This window comes from Centruroides sculpturatus, unplaced genomic scaffold (genome assembly GCF_000671375.1).
Source record: "Centruroides sculpturatus isolate CEXI.00-Female unplaced genomic scaffold, Cexi_2.0 scaffold699, whole genome shotgun sequence".
Classification (NCBI taxonomy): Eukaryota; Metazoa; Arthropoda; class Arachnida; order Scorpiones; family Buthidae; genus Centruroides; species Centruroides sculpturatus.
The window spans coordinates 99304-117025 of NW_019385003.1; the positions used below are offsets into that span (position 1 = coordinate 99304).

Sequence of the window (17722 nt, forward strand, 5' to 3'; positions counted from 1 at the left end):
TCGGCACTCGATAACCCGGCACTCCAGATAACTCGGCCACACCCTGGCAGGGCAAAAAAATCCTTAGTTAATTAATTTTCATGATAAAGACAGCTTTATGCCTCATAAAGTATTTTTCCGGGGTCTGTCTTATCAGGTAAATTACTGTACATGGTGTATTCATTAATTTTCATTTTCGTATAGTAAAGGCTCTATGCCTTCATAAAGGACGTACTTTTCCTTTGTTTAAGGGTATTTGGGCAGTTTCTTCTCTGTTGTATTCTCAAGTAAACAATACATACAAGTACAGTACAGTATTTTCTGAGGAAACACTCATACTTATTTTTTTTAACCCCATTTCGATAACCCGGCATTTTCACAAACTCGGCCACCCTTCGGTCCACATTAGGCCGAGTTTTCAAGGCTCTACTGTATAGCATTTGTTATAGGTTTGTAATCATAGCAAATAAGTCCCGATATCTTTACAAATACACGATGGATTTAATGTATTTAATTTTTAGACACTAATCACTCGTGGCCGGATGGCACGGCGGTTAAGGTGGAAGCCCACCTCTTCGGTGACCCGGGATCGATCCGGACGGGTCGAGAAAATCAGGAGTTTTGGGGGATTGGTCCTCAAATTCCGGATACGTCCGGAATTTTCTGAAGCATAATCTTTCTATATACGTTGGGCCCCGTCCATCAACACCCGGATGACCCATTGTGGTCCTGGCTCAACCCGTAACGGGCTGGCTAGAAAGGCCCTGCTAGTACCCACAGGGCGGAAAGATCTGTAAAAAGTCAATAACCTGCCAAAACGGTACTTTCAAAAACGCAATAACAATAATAATAAATCAGACAGTTCATAAATTCGTTTATAAAGCTGACATTCGCAACCGGCAGCGAAATGATATATGGACTAGACTGCCATTCTGCGCTATCGTAATATATGGTTCATCGTTTTTAATTTTAATAAAAATAAATTGACCTTTAAAAAGCCATCAATAACTTCTCCGAATCGATTAGATCAATGTTATCCAATAGAAACCGCTGTTATTCTTTTAAGAGTTTTCGGGTAACGTTGTTGTAAGGGGGGAAATCTCAGAATGAAATTTTATAATAACTAGATAAAAGCGTGTAAATGTACTATTAATAAGGTGATAATAGGGGAAATTTTATTGGATAGTTTCTAGGAAGAAAATTTAATTCGGGGATGCTAGAGACGGGACAATCGCGCGCAAGAGTAATTGTATCGCTAAATCGTTTCGGAAGCGAAGATTTTCAATTTGCTCCTTATAAGTAAATAGAATTAATGAACTGGTGTATAATAATAATGAAAGCTTTCGAAGCGGTTGCAAGAAAATTAATGTAATTTAAGTAAAGTTCTCTTTGAAGTGAGGAGGAGAATATTCTTTCCAACAACAGAAGACCGATCGATTTCCTATTCCTCGCGCAATCGCTTTTCAAAAGTTGGTTCTTTTATATAGTGTACACAGTAAATTTCATTCTATGAGATACAGTAAATTTGTTGTGAATTACGCCGAAGTCAGTTCAATATTTTCTTAGTTCCGTACGATGACTTTTAATTCTCCGCTCTGCTCTGTGGGCATTAAGAGGGTCTTCTCTTACTCGGCCTACTGTGGGTTCGGCCTGGCCTGTATTGGAGTGGTCGGGTGTTGAGGGAAGGGCCCGATGAACTACATTTCAGAAACTTCCAAGGTATGGGCACTTAGTGCGCTTTGTTCGTGCACTGCATATTTTGCGTTGCTGTTCGTGTATTTTTCTGTGGGAATGATTCGATTTGAATCCTTTCTATTTCGAGAACGATCGTGTTGAAAAAGGCATTACTTTCAATAACACTAATTTCCATTAAAATTACTTTCAATACAGGAATCCATCTCGACACACGATGCGTCAAGATTGATTCCCTTATTGAAAGTAGTTTTAATTAAATCTAGAGTAGGATTTAAATCGCCAGTTCAGTTGAAGCCGTCATTTGCCATGCATTAATTGTAGACTTAACTCTTAAATATGAATCGTGATTTAACTTGTCGCTAGCGAGTTACAAAGACACGCGTTATTTGAATTGTTTCGGACATATTCGGTTTTTATGACGACTTTAAGCGCTTTCAACTTGAAAATCGGCAAAGATAACCGTAAATGATTTTCGTAAACCATCACAGGATTTCTCAGTTTAAAAAATTCCACCCTTTTAGGCTATTGTTTGAAACTAAGGAGACCTGTCATTTCGATAATAAGAGATCCATTCTTCAGTGGTTTTATCCACCGAATAATGGATAAAACCACTGAAACTGATAGTGTTGGTAGTTTCTTCACGTCAATAACGCCTAAATAGGGGCCAGTTTCCCTATAAAAAGACCTCCCGGGAGGCGACCCCCTCGGCAGATGGCCCATGCCCTTAAAATTAAATTACACTTGAAAATGATCGATTTTAAAAGCTTATTTTAATTAATTAAATCAAAGGTATTTAAATACAGTACCTCAAATATCCTTTTATATTAGGTTTATATTAAAATTATTTATTTATTTTCGTATTAAAAATGTAATAATTGTTCTCATTATAAAATTAAATGGGAAATTTAAATCGAAATTAAAATTTAATTCCTCATAAATTAGGTAATTTCAATTTATTTTAAATATTCTTGAAATTGTTTGTTAAAAAAAAAAAACTCTTTATAAAAACGCAAAATGATTAAAGTTTTTATGGCTAAAAATTTAATATTTCATTCGATTAAAGATTATAATTACAAATAACTTCGAAATAATTAAATGTAACGAAATTACACAAGTTAACAATTATACGTTAAGCTTTTTCAATATAATGAAGCAAGATAATTATCGGTGTTAATGAATTCTCAATATGCAATTAATATTTCTTTACTAGATGCATAATGGTCGTACATAACTGCAATTAGTGCGTAACTATACGTGTAATTTGAATACGTGTGTAACTATGAAATGCGACTCTGTAACCGAGTTGTAATTGCAACATATACGTAACAATAACTTACTGCAATATGCAAGGAATCGTCCGTAAATTACGTAACCCTACACTGTTTAAATGCCATTTCCCTGTCGCGTACCCACTCGAAATTACGTAACGTATATCCTCGATCGACACCCCTTAAGTGTAACTAATAATACACGGTATGGGGTTACATTATTTCATTAATTACACGCGTAATCTGTAGAAAAACAAAAACGTATTGTTGTTATCGAAGAGACGAGAGACTCGGTAGCGCATTATAGCTACGTGAGGCCCATGCAAATTTAAATTAAGGAACCCCGTGTAGAGTGTTAATTAATTTAATAAGGAGTGGACCTATGGGAAATAGCCGAGCGAGCAATCGCGGGAAATCTGGGGGAAGTTGGTCGGGATACACCGGGCCCCGTCTCTCGCCATCCGACTACCCCCGTTGTGGGCCCGATCGGAAACCACGACGGGCACGAATGAAAAGGCCCTTTCGGTTCCCATATTGTGGAAAAAGTTAAAGTTGGAAAAGGAAACTTGGTTACATAATACTGTACATATTTATTTGAAATTATGTTATTACAGATGCCCAAATCGATGGTTCTCTCATCGAAGAGTTCGGTACAAAGTACTGTACATTATCATCCATCAGAACTGTAAATAGCGTGTTTGAATCCATTATGATTAAATAATATAATGAATATAAACACGCTATTCGTAGTTTTGGCGAACGAATGTGTTTATGAAAAAACCATTTGTGGTTGCTAATAAAAGATGGCATCCAATTTGTATCAAATATATAATTTGGTTCGATATAATGATTTTTTAAAGTGTTGCTGCCACGCATATTTTTTTAAATTTTTGACACTTCTCCGTAGATACCCAGGTCCAACTCATTAAGGGGTTCTTGAATGATCGACAGAGCAACAAACAGAAAAATACTTTTCCCCCTCCCCGTTTGTTACGCAGCGAGTTGAATAACTTTTCCGGCCAAAGAATTTTAAATTGCATGTGGCGCCATCTGTTACGAGATTTTGTTAAAAAAGAGATTTTTTATGTTATTAATTATTGTAAAATGGCAAAAAGCTTAATTGTAAGGGTAGTGATTAATTTCGTAAAAATGCTAATGACGAAATTTATTCGTCATTAAATCCGACCCCACTCGAGATGAGACACGCGACCTCCTATAGGGCTCCATCCTCTCGGTCTTTAACCACGAAAATTCAATAGGATCGATGACCCTTATATATAAACTTCCTCGAAAGGTTTCAGAAATTTTCGACAAAAGACACGGGAGTTATTAAGCTGGGAAGTGGGTTTATAAAAATCCTGCCCTCCCTACACACACCGACTTCTATACATACAGAAAACCCCCAACTTTTTTGTATTCAAGGACCACGAGTCCAAAAATATAAAAACTTCAGAAAGGGGGTTCTTTTCCAACCGATAGCCGTACTTTCCCTCTGTTATATACTGTATAATAGAGCCGGGAAAGTAAAGAAGTAAAGTAAATGCAAAAATTTAGTGCGTTTTTGTCCCCCAAAAAAACAGAAATTAAAAAAAGGGAATTATTTTTAACGCATTAGTTACTACCTCTCTGCTAATAATGAGTTTTTGAATAGTTATCGATCAAGAAATCTTCTCGAGAAGCGATTTCTTGATAAAACTTTTTTCTAGAAACTCTCTTTCAGACACGTTCTAATTGATCTCTTAGAACTGCACACCGAGTATCCTCACCCTCTCCTACTTCGTGGGCCTTCCCCGGCCTCGACGGGGTAATCGGGACCTCGAAGAACATTAAAATATGCCAAAGAATTGTATAAGAGGCATTACTTTTCTTTCTGGGAGTCCCACGAAGTAAATCCCCATTAAAAATTATTGTCGTAAGACAGAAAGATATATAAGACAAAGGAATAATTCGTATTTAGTTTCGTCAGACGATAAAAGAAGACAAATCTCCGTTTAATACTTTAATGTAAACCGCGACGACAAACAGTCCAGACAGACTACTTAACGAAATTACTTGCTCTGCACTTTGCCAAGTCGTTGTTGTTTATGTCTTCCGTGTTCTACCGACGATATTTATAATTAAATTCACAAAAGTACGCGAATAATAAACGTTTTCTAAAGTATATTTACAATTAAAAATTAACATATTTCAAGGCGACTTCACTTATCATCTCGAAATGACTTCGTTAAGATAAGGAAAATTTCCGTTGTAATTTCCAGAAAAATTCCGGGGGGCGTAATGAAACAATGAAATATTTTACTTTAATCAAGTCTTATTCATACATTAATGCGTTTACATTAATGTATTTGCATTTTTAAGTCGCCTCCTGAGGATAAAACTACGGAAAAGACTGGTCGCGGGTTCGCACCCCACCGATTAACTGGCAAAGTGGAGATTTTGAGATTCTTCGCGTGTCTAACACCTAAATAGGGCTCGGTTTCTCCGTAGAGATTTTAGGATTCTTCACACGTATATTAACTAAATAGGGCCCAGTTTTCCATAGAGATTTTGGGGTTCTTCACGCCTCTAACACCCAGTTTCCACATAGAAAATCCGCCCGAGAGGCACCCTCTTGGCGGATAGCCCACGTGTTGCGTTGCCTCATTTTATCAATTCGATGAACCCATTTTTTTTTTTTTTTTACGTCTTCGACGTTTCCATCTTCGACAACCGCTCTTTAACATTTTTAATGCTGTGGCACTTACGGTAAATAATTAAATTGCCCGTAAATTATTCAGCGTATGAAAATTTAAGATTTCAAAAATGAAATTTAGACGGGAAGGAGGAGATTATTTTATTCCCGAGAGATGTAAAATATTCAAAAGAAATTGTCTTTATATTCTCACAATGGCCGTTTCGTGTTTCATCCATGGTTCTTAATTAGAGCTAGTGAGTAACGTGATACTCATTCGTGCTGATTTAGTATATATTATAAAGAATATATTTATGGTAAATTTGTGGTAAATGAGACAATATAACACGTGGGCCATCTGTCAAGAGGGTCGTATATCGAGAGGAATTTCTATGAGGAAATTGGTTCCTATTTAAGCGTTAGAGACGTGAAGAACCCCCAAAATGCCCATGAGGAAATTGGTTCCTATTTAAGCGTTAGAGGCGTGAAGAACCCCTAAAATGCCCATGGAGAAATTGGTTTTTATTTAGGTGTTAGAGGCGTGAAGAGAACCCCGTTTGTGATAAAAAAATGAAAATTATGTGACACGAGAGGTTATAGAAAATAGATTATTTAATTTTAAAAGATAGTCCAAGAATCTCATAATTCACCTTATTTTCTAATTATTTAACTTTAATTAAGTACGAACGATCTCCGTGTCGATGGTCTACCTTTATGGCATTCTACAAGGAAATACCTGAACGTCCTCTTACCATTGATTATAAATATCCATAATAAGATAATTAGAGAAATTCCTTTTAATTCTTCATTCCGGCTGTATTATTACGTATTTGTCTCACGTTTGTAGAGCGGGTGACGTCTCTAAACACCTGGAATATGTATCGGCTGCTAGAAGTTTTGGATAGAAAAATCATTCTTTCGGGCACGAACCGCTAAATATGGTTATACATATATAATTATTATTCCCATGCTATTTTTCATCTTTGTAAGCTCGATTCATTGATCTCTACACGTCATAGATCTTAAGAAATGTCTCTGTTACTCGGAACCCGTTCCTTTCTGTTGATTGTTCTACTTCCTTCCACTTAATACATTTCATTTTCCGGACGTTTCCCCATTCAAATATACAAAATAAATTACATTTCATCGACAGAAATGAATTATTTTAGCCCATTAAACAGATTAAAAAAGCCCAGAAAATACGTGCATACAAAACAATGCGGAATACCTAAGCTATACGAGCTACGCATTAGGGCCTGGCGTTATTAATCTATAGCTCGGGGCCTCACATTTTCGTATGTATCGTTATCGGTTAGAGAGAAAGAACCTCTTACGCCTCACAGCTTAGGCCCACAAGTTCGGGTACACAAATACAGGAGCATAGTACACCTCTGGCTGTATGAAAACAGGAGGAAAAAATACACCAAAATTTAATCGAAGTGTTTCGAAACTCGCTCATCTTAATTAAACTAAATTAAATTTTAGAAAGTTCATCTTTTTTGGGGGGGGAGGGGAAGATTTCGCGCCGGGATATTTATTCAGACGAGCGCCTTCCTCGTTTTAATGGAGACGGACGGAGAAAGCGGGAAATTATAACGTTTTATAGAGGTTGTGTTTACACGAAGGTATAGTTGTCTGGCAGATAAAGATATAATTTAACGGATAAAGGCCTACATCTTGGAAATGTGCTCTTCACCATTTATCACAGCTGTCGGCAAAACTTCGTTCAATAAGATTGATTTTAGATCCAGCGAGTAAAGGTTCTCGCTTCGTATTGTTATCTTAGCCAAGCCAAACTCTTTATTTGCTTAACTGCAGATCGAAAGAGCGTTGATAACTTTTTCCTTCTTTTTTTTTCTTCCTTCCCCTTCTTCCCCACCTCCTTTCTTATTTATCAAACTTTAATACTTTATAAATTGAATCGATGCCATTCAAACCGTTCAATTAATTTAGATACTTGGCAAACGAAGAACACCAGAGAGTCAATAATAAGAATAACTTGCATCCATCTAAATCCGGATTAAAATAAACTCAGATAAGAAAGTTTAATTTCACCTGAGGGAATACGACACAAAGAAAAAAAGGAAAGTCGATGACGTATCTCGGAAAATTTCTCCTTCTTTTCCTCCTCCTCTTCCTCTTCCTTTCCCCCTTTTTTTTAATTTCACTTTCGTCAATGAATTCATTATATTTCTTTTTAAAAAAGGAGTGAAAAAACCTGGAATAAATAGAGAAATTTCTGTTTATTTATTATGTTTTTTTTAGTGTTTAAAGTGTGGGTTTATCGCCGATACTTGAATAGTCACGCGACTCGTGATGTTGGGGTTGATTGATAAACGAGGCCTGAATTTTTCATTAGGCATTAAATAAAATAATAAAAAGAATAAGGTAAAAGGGATAAAAAAGTTTTTATTAATTAAAAATTCGAAGTAACTTAATTAACGGAATAACTTTTAAAGTTTGTTTTTAAACAGAATCACGAATTTCTAAGTTGGTAAAATGCAAATCTTCACGTGCGAAAGGAAGTGAAATTTGTTAAGAGGGATGTTGACACTTCCCTTTTTACTTAATTTTTGATCGCGGTTTTATTCTTTTACAGTTTTTTAAAGTGTAATTTTGCATAGTCGAGCCTCCTATAGCGGCCGTCTCACCTCTTAACGTCGTCCAACCTCCAAACAATAGACCCTCTAAACGTTAATCGTCTCTTCCCCTCCTCCCGAATTAACCTCCGAACAACGGCCACGTTATAAGCTCTCTTCAGTGTCCGTCGTTTACAGATTCGACCGTATTGGAAAAGAGAAAAATCACGCGAAACAATTCGCCTCACCTTCACTAAGAACAGAAATTTAAACACGGGTGTAACAATATATATATATATATTTTACACAAACGTTTTTGCACAAAATCCTACTCCACCCCCGAAAAACGGCCAAAAATATAATTTTTCTTCGTTATTTTTTAAAGTAGGAACCGTAAAAACTTTGTACTTAAACCAGTCTAAATGCCGCATTGATTTCCTCGTTTTTTTTAAATATTCGAACGAACAATTCGTTGGTACTTAAGGAACAAATGCAATCTAAAGTCTGGTATTTAATTTTTCTGTTTAAAAAATTAATGTTTCCCCCCCTCCTTTGAGGCATTTTAATAATCTCGCAGAGAAGTTCTGCGACTTGGGAATGGCGGATACACTACAAAAAAAATAGAAAAAACAACCGCACGCACGTCCATCAAAGGGACTAAACAAAATGCATTTTAGTCCTTCTGGGGATGATGATGCATTAATACTTTCTTTTTGATTAAATTTCTTATATAAATATTACTTAAACACTTGTAAATATTTATAAAAACACTTCAAATAAATGTCTTCCGTGTAAATAAACAAATGTTATCGCGCTCGAGTCCAGTAGTGTTTTATCTGGCTGTAGATTAAAACACGAGGACCGAACCCACCCCTTTCGGGTTCGTATACCAGAGCTCGGATTTAATGCGAGAACTTTTGCTTTTACGCGCAAATCCGGTAAGCGTGTTACGCGCAGTTACGCGTAACACGAAAGGCGCGGGATCGGTTCTCGTATATTTTAAACGGTAGAGACGAGGGTTGGGCGTTTTTTTTTTATTTCGGGGTTTTTCACGCTAAACGACAGATATTTATCATGCAAAATACGAAAAAAAACGAGGTTAAGAGTTCATAAATCACAGCTCGGCTCTCTCTTTTTACCTCCTGTACTTTATTCCCCCCTCTTGTAAAGTTTGGCATTTGGTATAACACGAGAGATAAGATGACGTGTTAGCCTTATTTACCGGTTTAAACCCGAATAAGTCGGAAATTATTTTAATATTAAAGCTTGTTTCGCCGGATCGGCAAGATTGATAATTTAACAAATTGATCGTTTCCCATCCGGTAACGGAGTTGACATTTTACTATGATCAAGCGAATGGTGTGTTTCCGTGTTACGAAAAATTCCACCTCGCCGGCAAAGTTTGCGCGCGAGATTGGGCCTAATCGACTTTCCCGTTACACGCACCAGATGGCGGAAAGGGGCCCCTTTTCGCTTCGGAAACACGTGATTCAACACGAGAAGTTAGCCGCGGGGGGGATAAAGATAAGAGGAGAATAAGACTTAATACAAGAAAAAATAAGAGGGAAAAAGTTTCAGCTCGTTACCTTTTTCTTTCCTCCGAGGATCATTAAAGTTACTTTATCATTTTTCATGTGTTTACTTTTTAATCGTTTCGGGTTAATGATACACGACGATTTGTATTGTTAGAATTCCCTGTGTTTTCCAGATTGTGACGTGATAGTTAATAACTTAAAGAATGATCCTTTGGTAAGAAACAATATTAAACATTTGTGTTTTCACAAAAGGAACAATCGGTTTATGAATATTCATTAGGTGAGCCGGGGATGATTAATGTCCGTTTTACTTCCCTTCTCTCCCGTATTATAATGTAAATATTAAAGTGGAAAGACATATTTTACATTAACCGAGTAAATAGGGAAATTATCCTTTGTTTTTTTCTTCTTAAATTATATTCCATGCCGACGAAATAATATTTAAATTATTAAAATAAAGAAAGGGGGATTAAAACGTGGTACGTCGTCTCAAAATGGCCGCTTAATTGAGTCTTTACCAGAGTTATATTTGCATTTTTTTTTAATTGTTTGTTGTGTTTATGGACAAAAAAAAATTCGGGAGGAAGATTAAAATAAACATTATATTATCGGTTTGTGCAGAAATGTAGAATAGAAATGCGAAAGCCGAAAAAAAAATAATAAAAAAAGAGATCTTCCTCCTGACGTCTCCATTGTTATTGCAGAGGGAGGGAGAGAGAAGGAAAAAATTAAATCGTGTTTTCGGTATAAACGAAAAAGGGTAGAATTAATTAAAAAATAAACTTTTAAATTCACATGCCCGAAGGTTTCTAACACGTGTTAATTAAGTTAGAAGGCCGAAAGAATTAGAAAAAAAATAGAGTCGTGTACTGCAAGGATTCGTAATAATACGGATCAATAGGGCTCGTTTGTACTTAGTATCTACGAACTTTCCGTGACTAACCATACGTAACGGGACCGAAAAATCTTATAATGCAAATGACAATACCGAGTAAGAATTTTAATACAGATAAATTCGATAAATCCAATTGTTCGGAGTACACTACAGTTTACAGAAGTTAGTTTTGCGGTAGACACTACTTCGCTCGCAAGTAATCGACATTGACGTATTAGAGCAATGAATAACTAAATGACGTTGCTAAATATAGTGTGTCGGTCGAGTGTATCGTAACATCCTTTCTGGTGTTTAATGTAACGCATTGATTCCCTTAAAAATTGTAGTTAAGCACGCCTCCGTATTCGTTTACACACGTATAGACTACGCCACGGCTTGTATACGAAGGTAGTCGCGTAACGCGCCGTAAATAAGTTATACAACGCGCAAACTTGCGTATATAAGCGTACTTTAATAGAGGTAAGGACGGATACACGCCTACACACACACACACACACGTGATTAGGTTATTTTAATTGTAATAAACACGAGAAGTTTAATGTGTGTTAATAGTAATATAATTAATTGTTTACGTTGGTTTTTTTATACGGGGGCGAGAAGGAGGGGGCCACATTTTATTTATTTATTTATTTGCGCGTGAAAAAAAGGGAAGGCAGAGTCGAAAAGTTCACGTGCGAATATATATATTTGGCTCCAATAGCGTAATGCCTGTGGCCGCGAACGGTCGGGAGCCAATCAGATAAAGGGAGAGTGAAGTGCTTCCGAGAGCCAAGATGGCAGAGAATGCGTCGTGCGAGTTGCTGGTCGTGACGTTAACGTTCGACGTAGGACTAATATACTTTATCTGAGATCGTCCGTGATGTATCTGTTTCGTAACACCTGATAAGATATCCGAGTGTGAAGTGGATAATGTCGGACAATAGACTGGGAGCCAACTATCAGCCAACAAACGATGTAACACACAAACAAAAAATTCTTTTCTGCAAGGTTAAGAACCTTTGTTGACAAAACGACGGCGGGCCATGGCAAGAAACTTTTTGCACCGACGTTTCTGAACACCGGCTTCCTTTTTTCTCCTCCGACGTCATACAGGTTTGTGTGTGTATGTGTGTTTTATTTTGAATAATTGATTCGGACCAGATTTTCAACCTTGACACCGTGAACTCACCGGCGAGTCTTTTGTTTGCGTGCGTCGATTAACGGGAAACCGTGTGCGCCCGAAATCCATGTTTAATACCTGACCCCTCTACGCGTTCGACGTGAATATGGGCGCCTTCTACGCGTTGGCATACGCCGTTTTTGTGTCTACGCTGTCGTACGAGGTGGTGGCTTGCCCCTCCGTTTGCAAATGTGGACCCATCAAGTCGCGGACTCCGGACAGGATCAAATTGGGACAACGCATCACTTGTGCCATGACCGACGTCACTTCCGTCGGGGATTTTCTTTTAGAAGAAATGCCACGGGATACCATTTATCTGTAAGTAACGCCCTTTATTCTTCTTCTTCTTTTTATTCTTTTTTCTTTTAAGATTAAAATATTTGTAATTAGACCCCGTTCGGGATCGTTCGAGAACTCATCTCCTTGACCCACATATCCACGAGTTGCCATAGATGTGAGGGGGATTTATAGTTCTAATTACGTTAGAGCTCCGCCGTTTCGGCTTATTTTTGTCTGGGGACCATTAACTTTAGGATAATTGCCCATTAGCCAAGATTATGGGCTAAAATAGTTGAGGAATTATGTTCGGTGAAGGTTGAAAGGACGTGTTTTTCTTACCCCCCGCCTGGAAACGGAAGTGGAAACCGGGTTTTAAAACTGTGGGTGGAGATCTGACCAACCTCTTTCGGGATTGCCAATCTCTAAAGAGGGTCGTACATAAAACTGTACATAAAAATCGCCGGTTCGTGATCCGAATGTCACTTCGCCCCAACTGATAAATGCCCCCCGAGTTTTAGTGGATTTAATTCGAAGCGGATCAATTTTTCGAACCAACCGGGCCGTTAACCATAACGAAATCAATACCCGCGCCCCTTCGAATGTAGGGTTTTGGGGGGATGGAAGTTGGAGAACGTCCCCCCCTTTTTATTTTACGGACTTATAAAGAGGTGGAGTCGACAACGAATTTAAATTTCGTCACACAAGTTTTAAAACCATCGACTCTCGAGATTCGTCACTCGAAAGCCGAGGGTGGTGGACGGCGTTAAAAATCGAACTTCTTTAAACGAAACTTGACGGCACACGTGTTTTTTTTTTTTTAAATAAATTTTACTTAATAAAATTCCGTGTGACGTGATAATTTTTTTTAAATAATTAATTACCCACGGCGCGGGCCATAAATTTATTTTATGACAAAGGAATCGAGTGAATGGCTTCCAGAAATATTAGTTTATCCATTGATTTATTCTAGCAGCGTTTTTCTAGATTTCCTTTCCTTAATTTTCAATCAGGATTTTTACCGACAACTCCAAGAGGTAGAAACAGAGAAATCGAATGGGGGGGTGGTCGAGATTTGTTCCTTTCTTTATTTAAAATTTATTCCGTTTCGTGACTTGTATAAAATATATTTTAATTGTAATAGTATAAGAGGCCACCTGGACCGACTTTGCACGCGCATCACGGTTTATTTCGACATATTCGGACATTTTCTTTTTAGTCAAAGGAGTGCCATCTTCTAACCTGTTTTAAATATTTAATAATAATAATAATTAATTTGTAAACGGTTTACTTGTGGCACGTCGAATAAAAAATAATATAAACGAAATTATAATTTATTATTTTTTCCTGGTATTTATATTATGCCGGAAAGTAATTTTAGTCGCTTCGGGAGAGTTTATAAATAGGATTATTTCGGTTGACGAAACGAGGAATGTAGAGTGTTCCAATATGTGTTTTGTCAGAGTTGGTGTCGTTTAATGCGTGTATATTATATTTTCTGTTAATTTCTTTACTTTTTCACGTAATTTCCCTACTACTGCGTGTTGTAACGGGTAGTATAGTAGTGTACGCTGGCTCATATTGTGTTTTTTATGCGTGCGAAATCACGTGTTGGATTCGAAGTGTGCGTAACCAGAACATTTCTACGTTACCTACAATAATAATTGTTCCACTTATCGAACGTGGAAAACTCGATACACCGGATACAATAAATATTTCCTGCCTAGATAATACTAGAGGAAAAAAAAAAAATGGAAGAAAGAGAGGAGGGGGGACGAAATGTCATCTCGATTTTCTCCCATTCTCGAGATCGTCCCATTATGATTTTACGGCCAGCAGAAAAATTCTTCACGGTCGACAGACGGAAAGCGAGCGAAAAATTGATCGGAATATCTTACTTCATTCTTTTTACCTAGGCATAAAAGTGCCTTTAGTGTTTGCAGGCAAGAGAGAACAACGGATTGAATTTCGTCAGAAAAGAGAGAGTGTGTGTGTGTGTCTCTCCCTTCCCCCTCTCGAGGTTTCCTTAACGGTTAGAAACGGGCAGGTCGACGGACGAACTCCGAAAAAATCTTTTAAAACAATAAAGTAATTATGACGCGGGGCACCACCGAAAGTAATGGTAATCGTGCGGCCTTGAGGGTGCAATTAAAATTTTTTTTTTTTTTATTAAATGGGTTAAATGTAGTACTGACGACTTTTTTGGGGGGGAGAATTATTATTATTATTATAATATATATTTTTTCTGCCCCCCCGTAAATTGGAATTCCTGAGGCGTTTCTTTCCATTCTTTAAGTGAGTATGAAATTAAATTTATCATTTCTTCTCGATTCTATTCCCGGGGTCTTGCGGTTAAAATTTCGATTTTGATTTTCTTTTTTATTTATTTTTTTTCCCAGAATGAATGTATCCGATGTTGGTGGGTTATTTATTATTATTTACTTATTTAGTAAATGTAGCGTTTCCGGTCGATACGAAGACAGAAATAAATCAAAATGCAAAACGTTTCTTTCTTTTTTTCTCCTCCCCCCTTCCTCTGTGTTTTTCTAATGCGAAATTCCTTCGGAGAGCGCTTAAAATTGTCATTTCCGTGAAAGAAATTTTAAGCGATCGCTTAAAAATTTTAAAATTTCTTCCCTGTCTAATGTATTTTTCTTTCTCTCTCTCTCTCTCTCCGCATTTAATCGCCCGTCTGTGAGTAAAGTGACATTTCTTTATCTATATATTACTGTCAGAATTCTCTTGTGTCCGCCTTTGTACAGTACGAATTCCCGTACACCGTCGGAATAATCTGGCATTTCTGTGTCCGTGTACGGAGGAAACTCCACCCGCGGACTGTTTTTTTATATGATCACCGCGGCCAGTTGGTAACCTCCGAATAACCTCCGAATAGCGGCCAGTTGACCGACCTCCCCCCGACCCGTATGCACAATACATATAGCTGGAATTCCCAAACATACTTCTAACAGAATTCTTGTGTATTTTCTGTATACCATCTTGTGTATATTTCCGCGCGTTTTCTGTATTCTCTTGTGCTCCAACTTTAGAAGGGACGGTGCTTTCTTCTTCTTCTTCTTCTTTTTTTTAATGCCTGGACGTAGACAAAAATAGTCGAAGAATGTTTTATGTGGCTCAGCACCGAAAACATCTTAAACAGAAAAAGCAGAAAGATATTTACACTTAAGATGTTTTGCGTGTTTCTGCTATCCAGTCGTTGGTCGGTCGATCGAACTCTAGGGGACGATCGGCTCCACCCTACCGATATACACCGATGTGTGTTTACTGTGTTTCCATTTATGCCCCCGTCTAACGGGTAAAACGTAAAGAATACGAAACCGGCGGATTACCCAGTAGGCTCGGTTTAGTGGTCCTAATGGAGGTAACTCTGCCGGAGGTGCTAAGATTCAAAGTGATAACAGTAACAATGAAATAACTCTGTGTATAAACAATTAATAAAGGGATTTTTCGTGTTTTCGACGTCAGCGCACTTTTTCCCCTTTCGATACGTAAAAATATACATTTATTACTGAATAGTCGTTCGGTTCAAAAGTGGCCTTATTTGGGGGGTTGCCTTGGTATCGTGGACACGGGGCGCCACATTTCTAAATGCGCCTCTTCCTAAGAAATTTAGGGGTGGTTCCATTCCAGTTTCGATTTCTAAGTTCCGACGTCCCGGCGTTATTAACGAGGTCAAACAATTACAACTTGAGAAATTCCTGAGAAATTCCGCTTCTGAAGAAGAATTTCTGGCCAGTTATTAATTGTCATTGGAAAGTATGGAAGAAACCGAAATTCTCGCCACCATTCTAACCCGAATTTTTTATAAAAAGGATGGTTTTTAATTGCAATCTTTCCGACATACAGACGGCCATCGGATAGGTTTATATTTTTCTGTTTATATCGATTACCTTTCTCACAATGAATCGATCGATAAACGGCATGGACAGATGTAACAAATATTTTATTTTAATTTATTTTTGTTGTTTAACTCGTCTCCATCGCATTTTGTAATCCCACTTTCGTCGCCGCCATTTTTAAAATAATGATGAAAAAAAACTCCGCTTAAAACAGTGTACGGATGTGGAATATAAAAATTTTTAAATTTAAACGCCGATAAAGTATAGAATATATAATGTAACCCCTTATAAATTCTCTTTTAAAACGGTAAAACTATAATTTTCTTTGTGTAACCCCTAAGGATTTCTGCAAAACTCTGTGTGTAGCCTTGTGTAGTTAAAGGAAATAGTCGAGACTGGACTGGAAACAAAGATATCACGTGGCCAAATCCTGTGCACACCTGTCACGTGCACGGTCTCGCCGTACAGTAGGCAGTTCAGGATTTATACGGCTGTCCGGGATTTTGTCCGGGATTTCAAAATTATTAACAGTAAGTTATATACAGGTCAACCGTGTACAGATTTTCGAGACTGTGGACCGAAAAATGTATTACGTGGCCAAATCCTATGCACACCTGGCTCACCGCAAGCCGCGATTTATATACGGTGTCCGGATTTTTGTCCGGGATTAATAGTATTCTACTTACAGGTCAACCGCGTAAAGATTTCTATAAAAAACCCTTTGTAATTCTTGTAATTCGGCCCTCCGTACGTATGTGGGGGGGCCAGGTTTCGACCCAGTAAAGCGTAAATTTTGTAAGTAAACTTCCAAGGCCCGACTGGCACACGTTATTCTAAAAGGGTAGATTGTAGCGCAGTTGTTTGTAATCTAATTTTATGTTGTAAGTCGTATAATATTAGGTTTATTTAATGTTTACGTAGGCAATTACGTTAAGATAAGTCGAAAATACCGCAAGAACATTTAAAGTAGGGTATACATCTGTGATTTTATTACTCTGTTTGTAATTTAGTGTAAAGATATTTATCGAGCAAACTCACCGAAGTACTAAAGATTAGATTAAACGAAGGAAGGGAGATTTATTCCAAACGAATCTTTAACACGTTCCGAATCTTCCGTATGAGCTACGTTTTGCAGTTTATTACGTCACTCCGTAATACCCCCCTTCTCCACCGGTTAATGGCATAAATAAACGTCTTGCAGTTTATAAATTATTTACGTGTCTAATAAGATTAATATTGAGAGAAAACCGCGAGTGTTCTTGCCGGAAACTCTTGTGTTTTCTTGGTAATTTATGCATTAAATTTGGTAATGTTAGGGTAATTTGTCTGCGGGGTTAACTTTCGGGCGCATTTTCCTAGCTCCGGTTCTTTCCTTACGAAAATTTCGGGAGGAATTAATGAAATTCTCATGCTTTGTTCCCTATAGGGTGCTGCAGAAAGCTTTAACACTCGTGTGACTGGGTGTGCCGTCATTGCTACAGGGGTTATTTTATTTTTTTTAAACTCTACGTCCCGTGAAAAGATAGCTCTTTTCGGGCCCAACCGAAAAATTCTTGAGTTTTTGACCCTTCCAGATTGAGCAGAACAGTGGGCTACAGGGGTATTAGGGCCTTACGTTTCGTTTTTGATAACTACAATTGGGTCGTGACCTCGTGCACAGGATATACTTCCATATTAGCGTTGACGTCATATTTTTAAAGCACCCTGTAGGGACAGTATTACTTCTAGCTGTACAAAACTAGAGAAGTTTGGTGTATATTACTAAGGGTCACGCTACCTACATATACATACGGAATTATCTACCTATC

General features: G+C 37.6%; 1 protein-coding gene across 1 annotated transcript in view; it reads left to right on the top strand.

Annotated features, from left to right (window-relative positions):
* Nucleotides 1-11286: 11286 nt before the first annotated feature.
* Nucleotides 11287-17722, top strand: part of LOC111633249 (adhesion G protein-coupled receptor A3-like) — an 81587-nt gene continuing 75151 nt past the window's right edge. Inside the window, exon 1 of the mRNA XM_023377787.1 lies at nucleotides 11287-12099. Within this exon, the coding sequence (XP_023233555.1) occupies nucleotides 11888-12099 (212 nt within the window). The 5' untranslated portion in view covers nucleotides 11287-11887. The remainder of the gene's footprint in view (nucleotides 12100-17722) is intronic.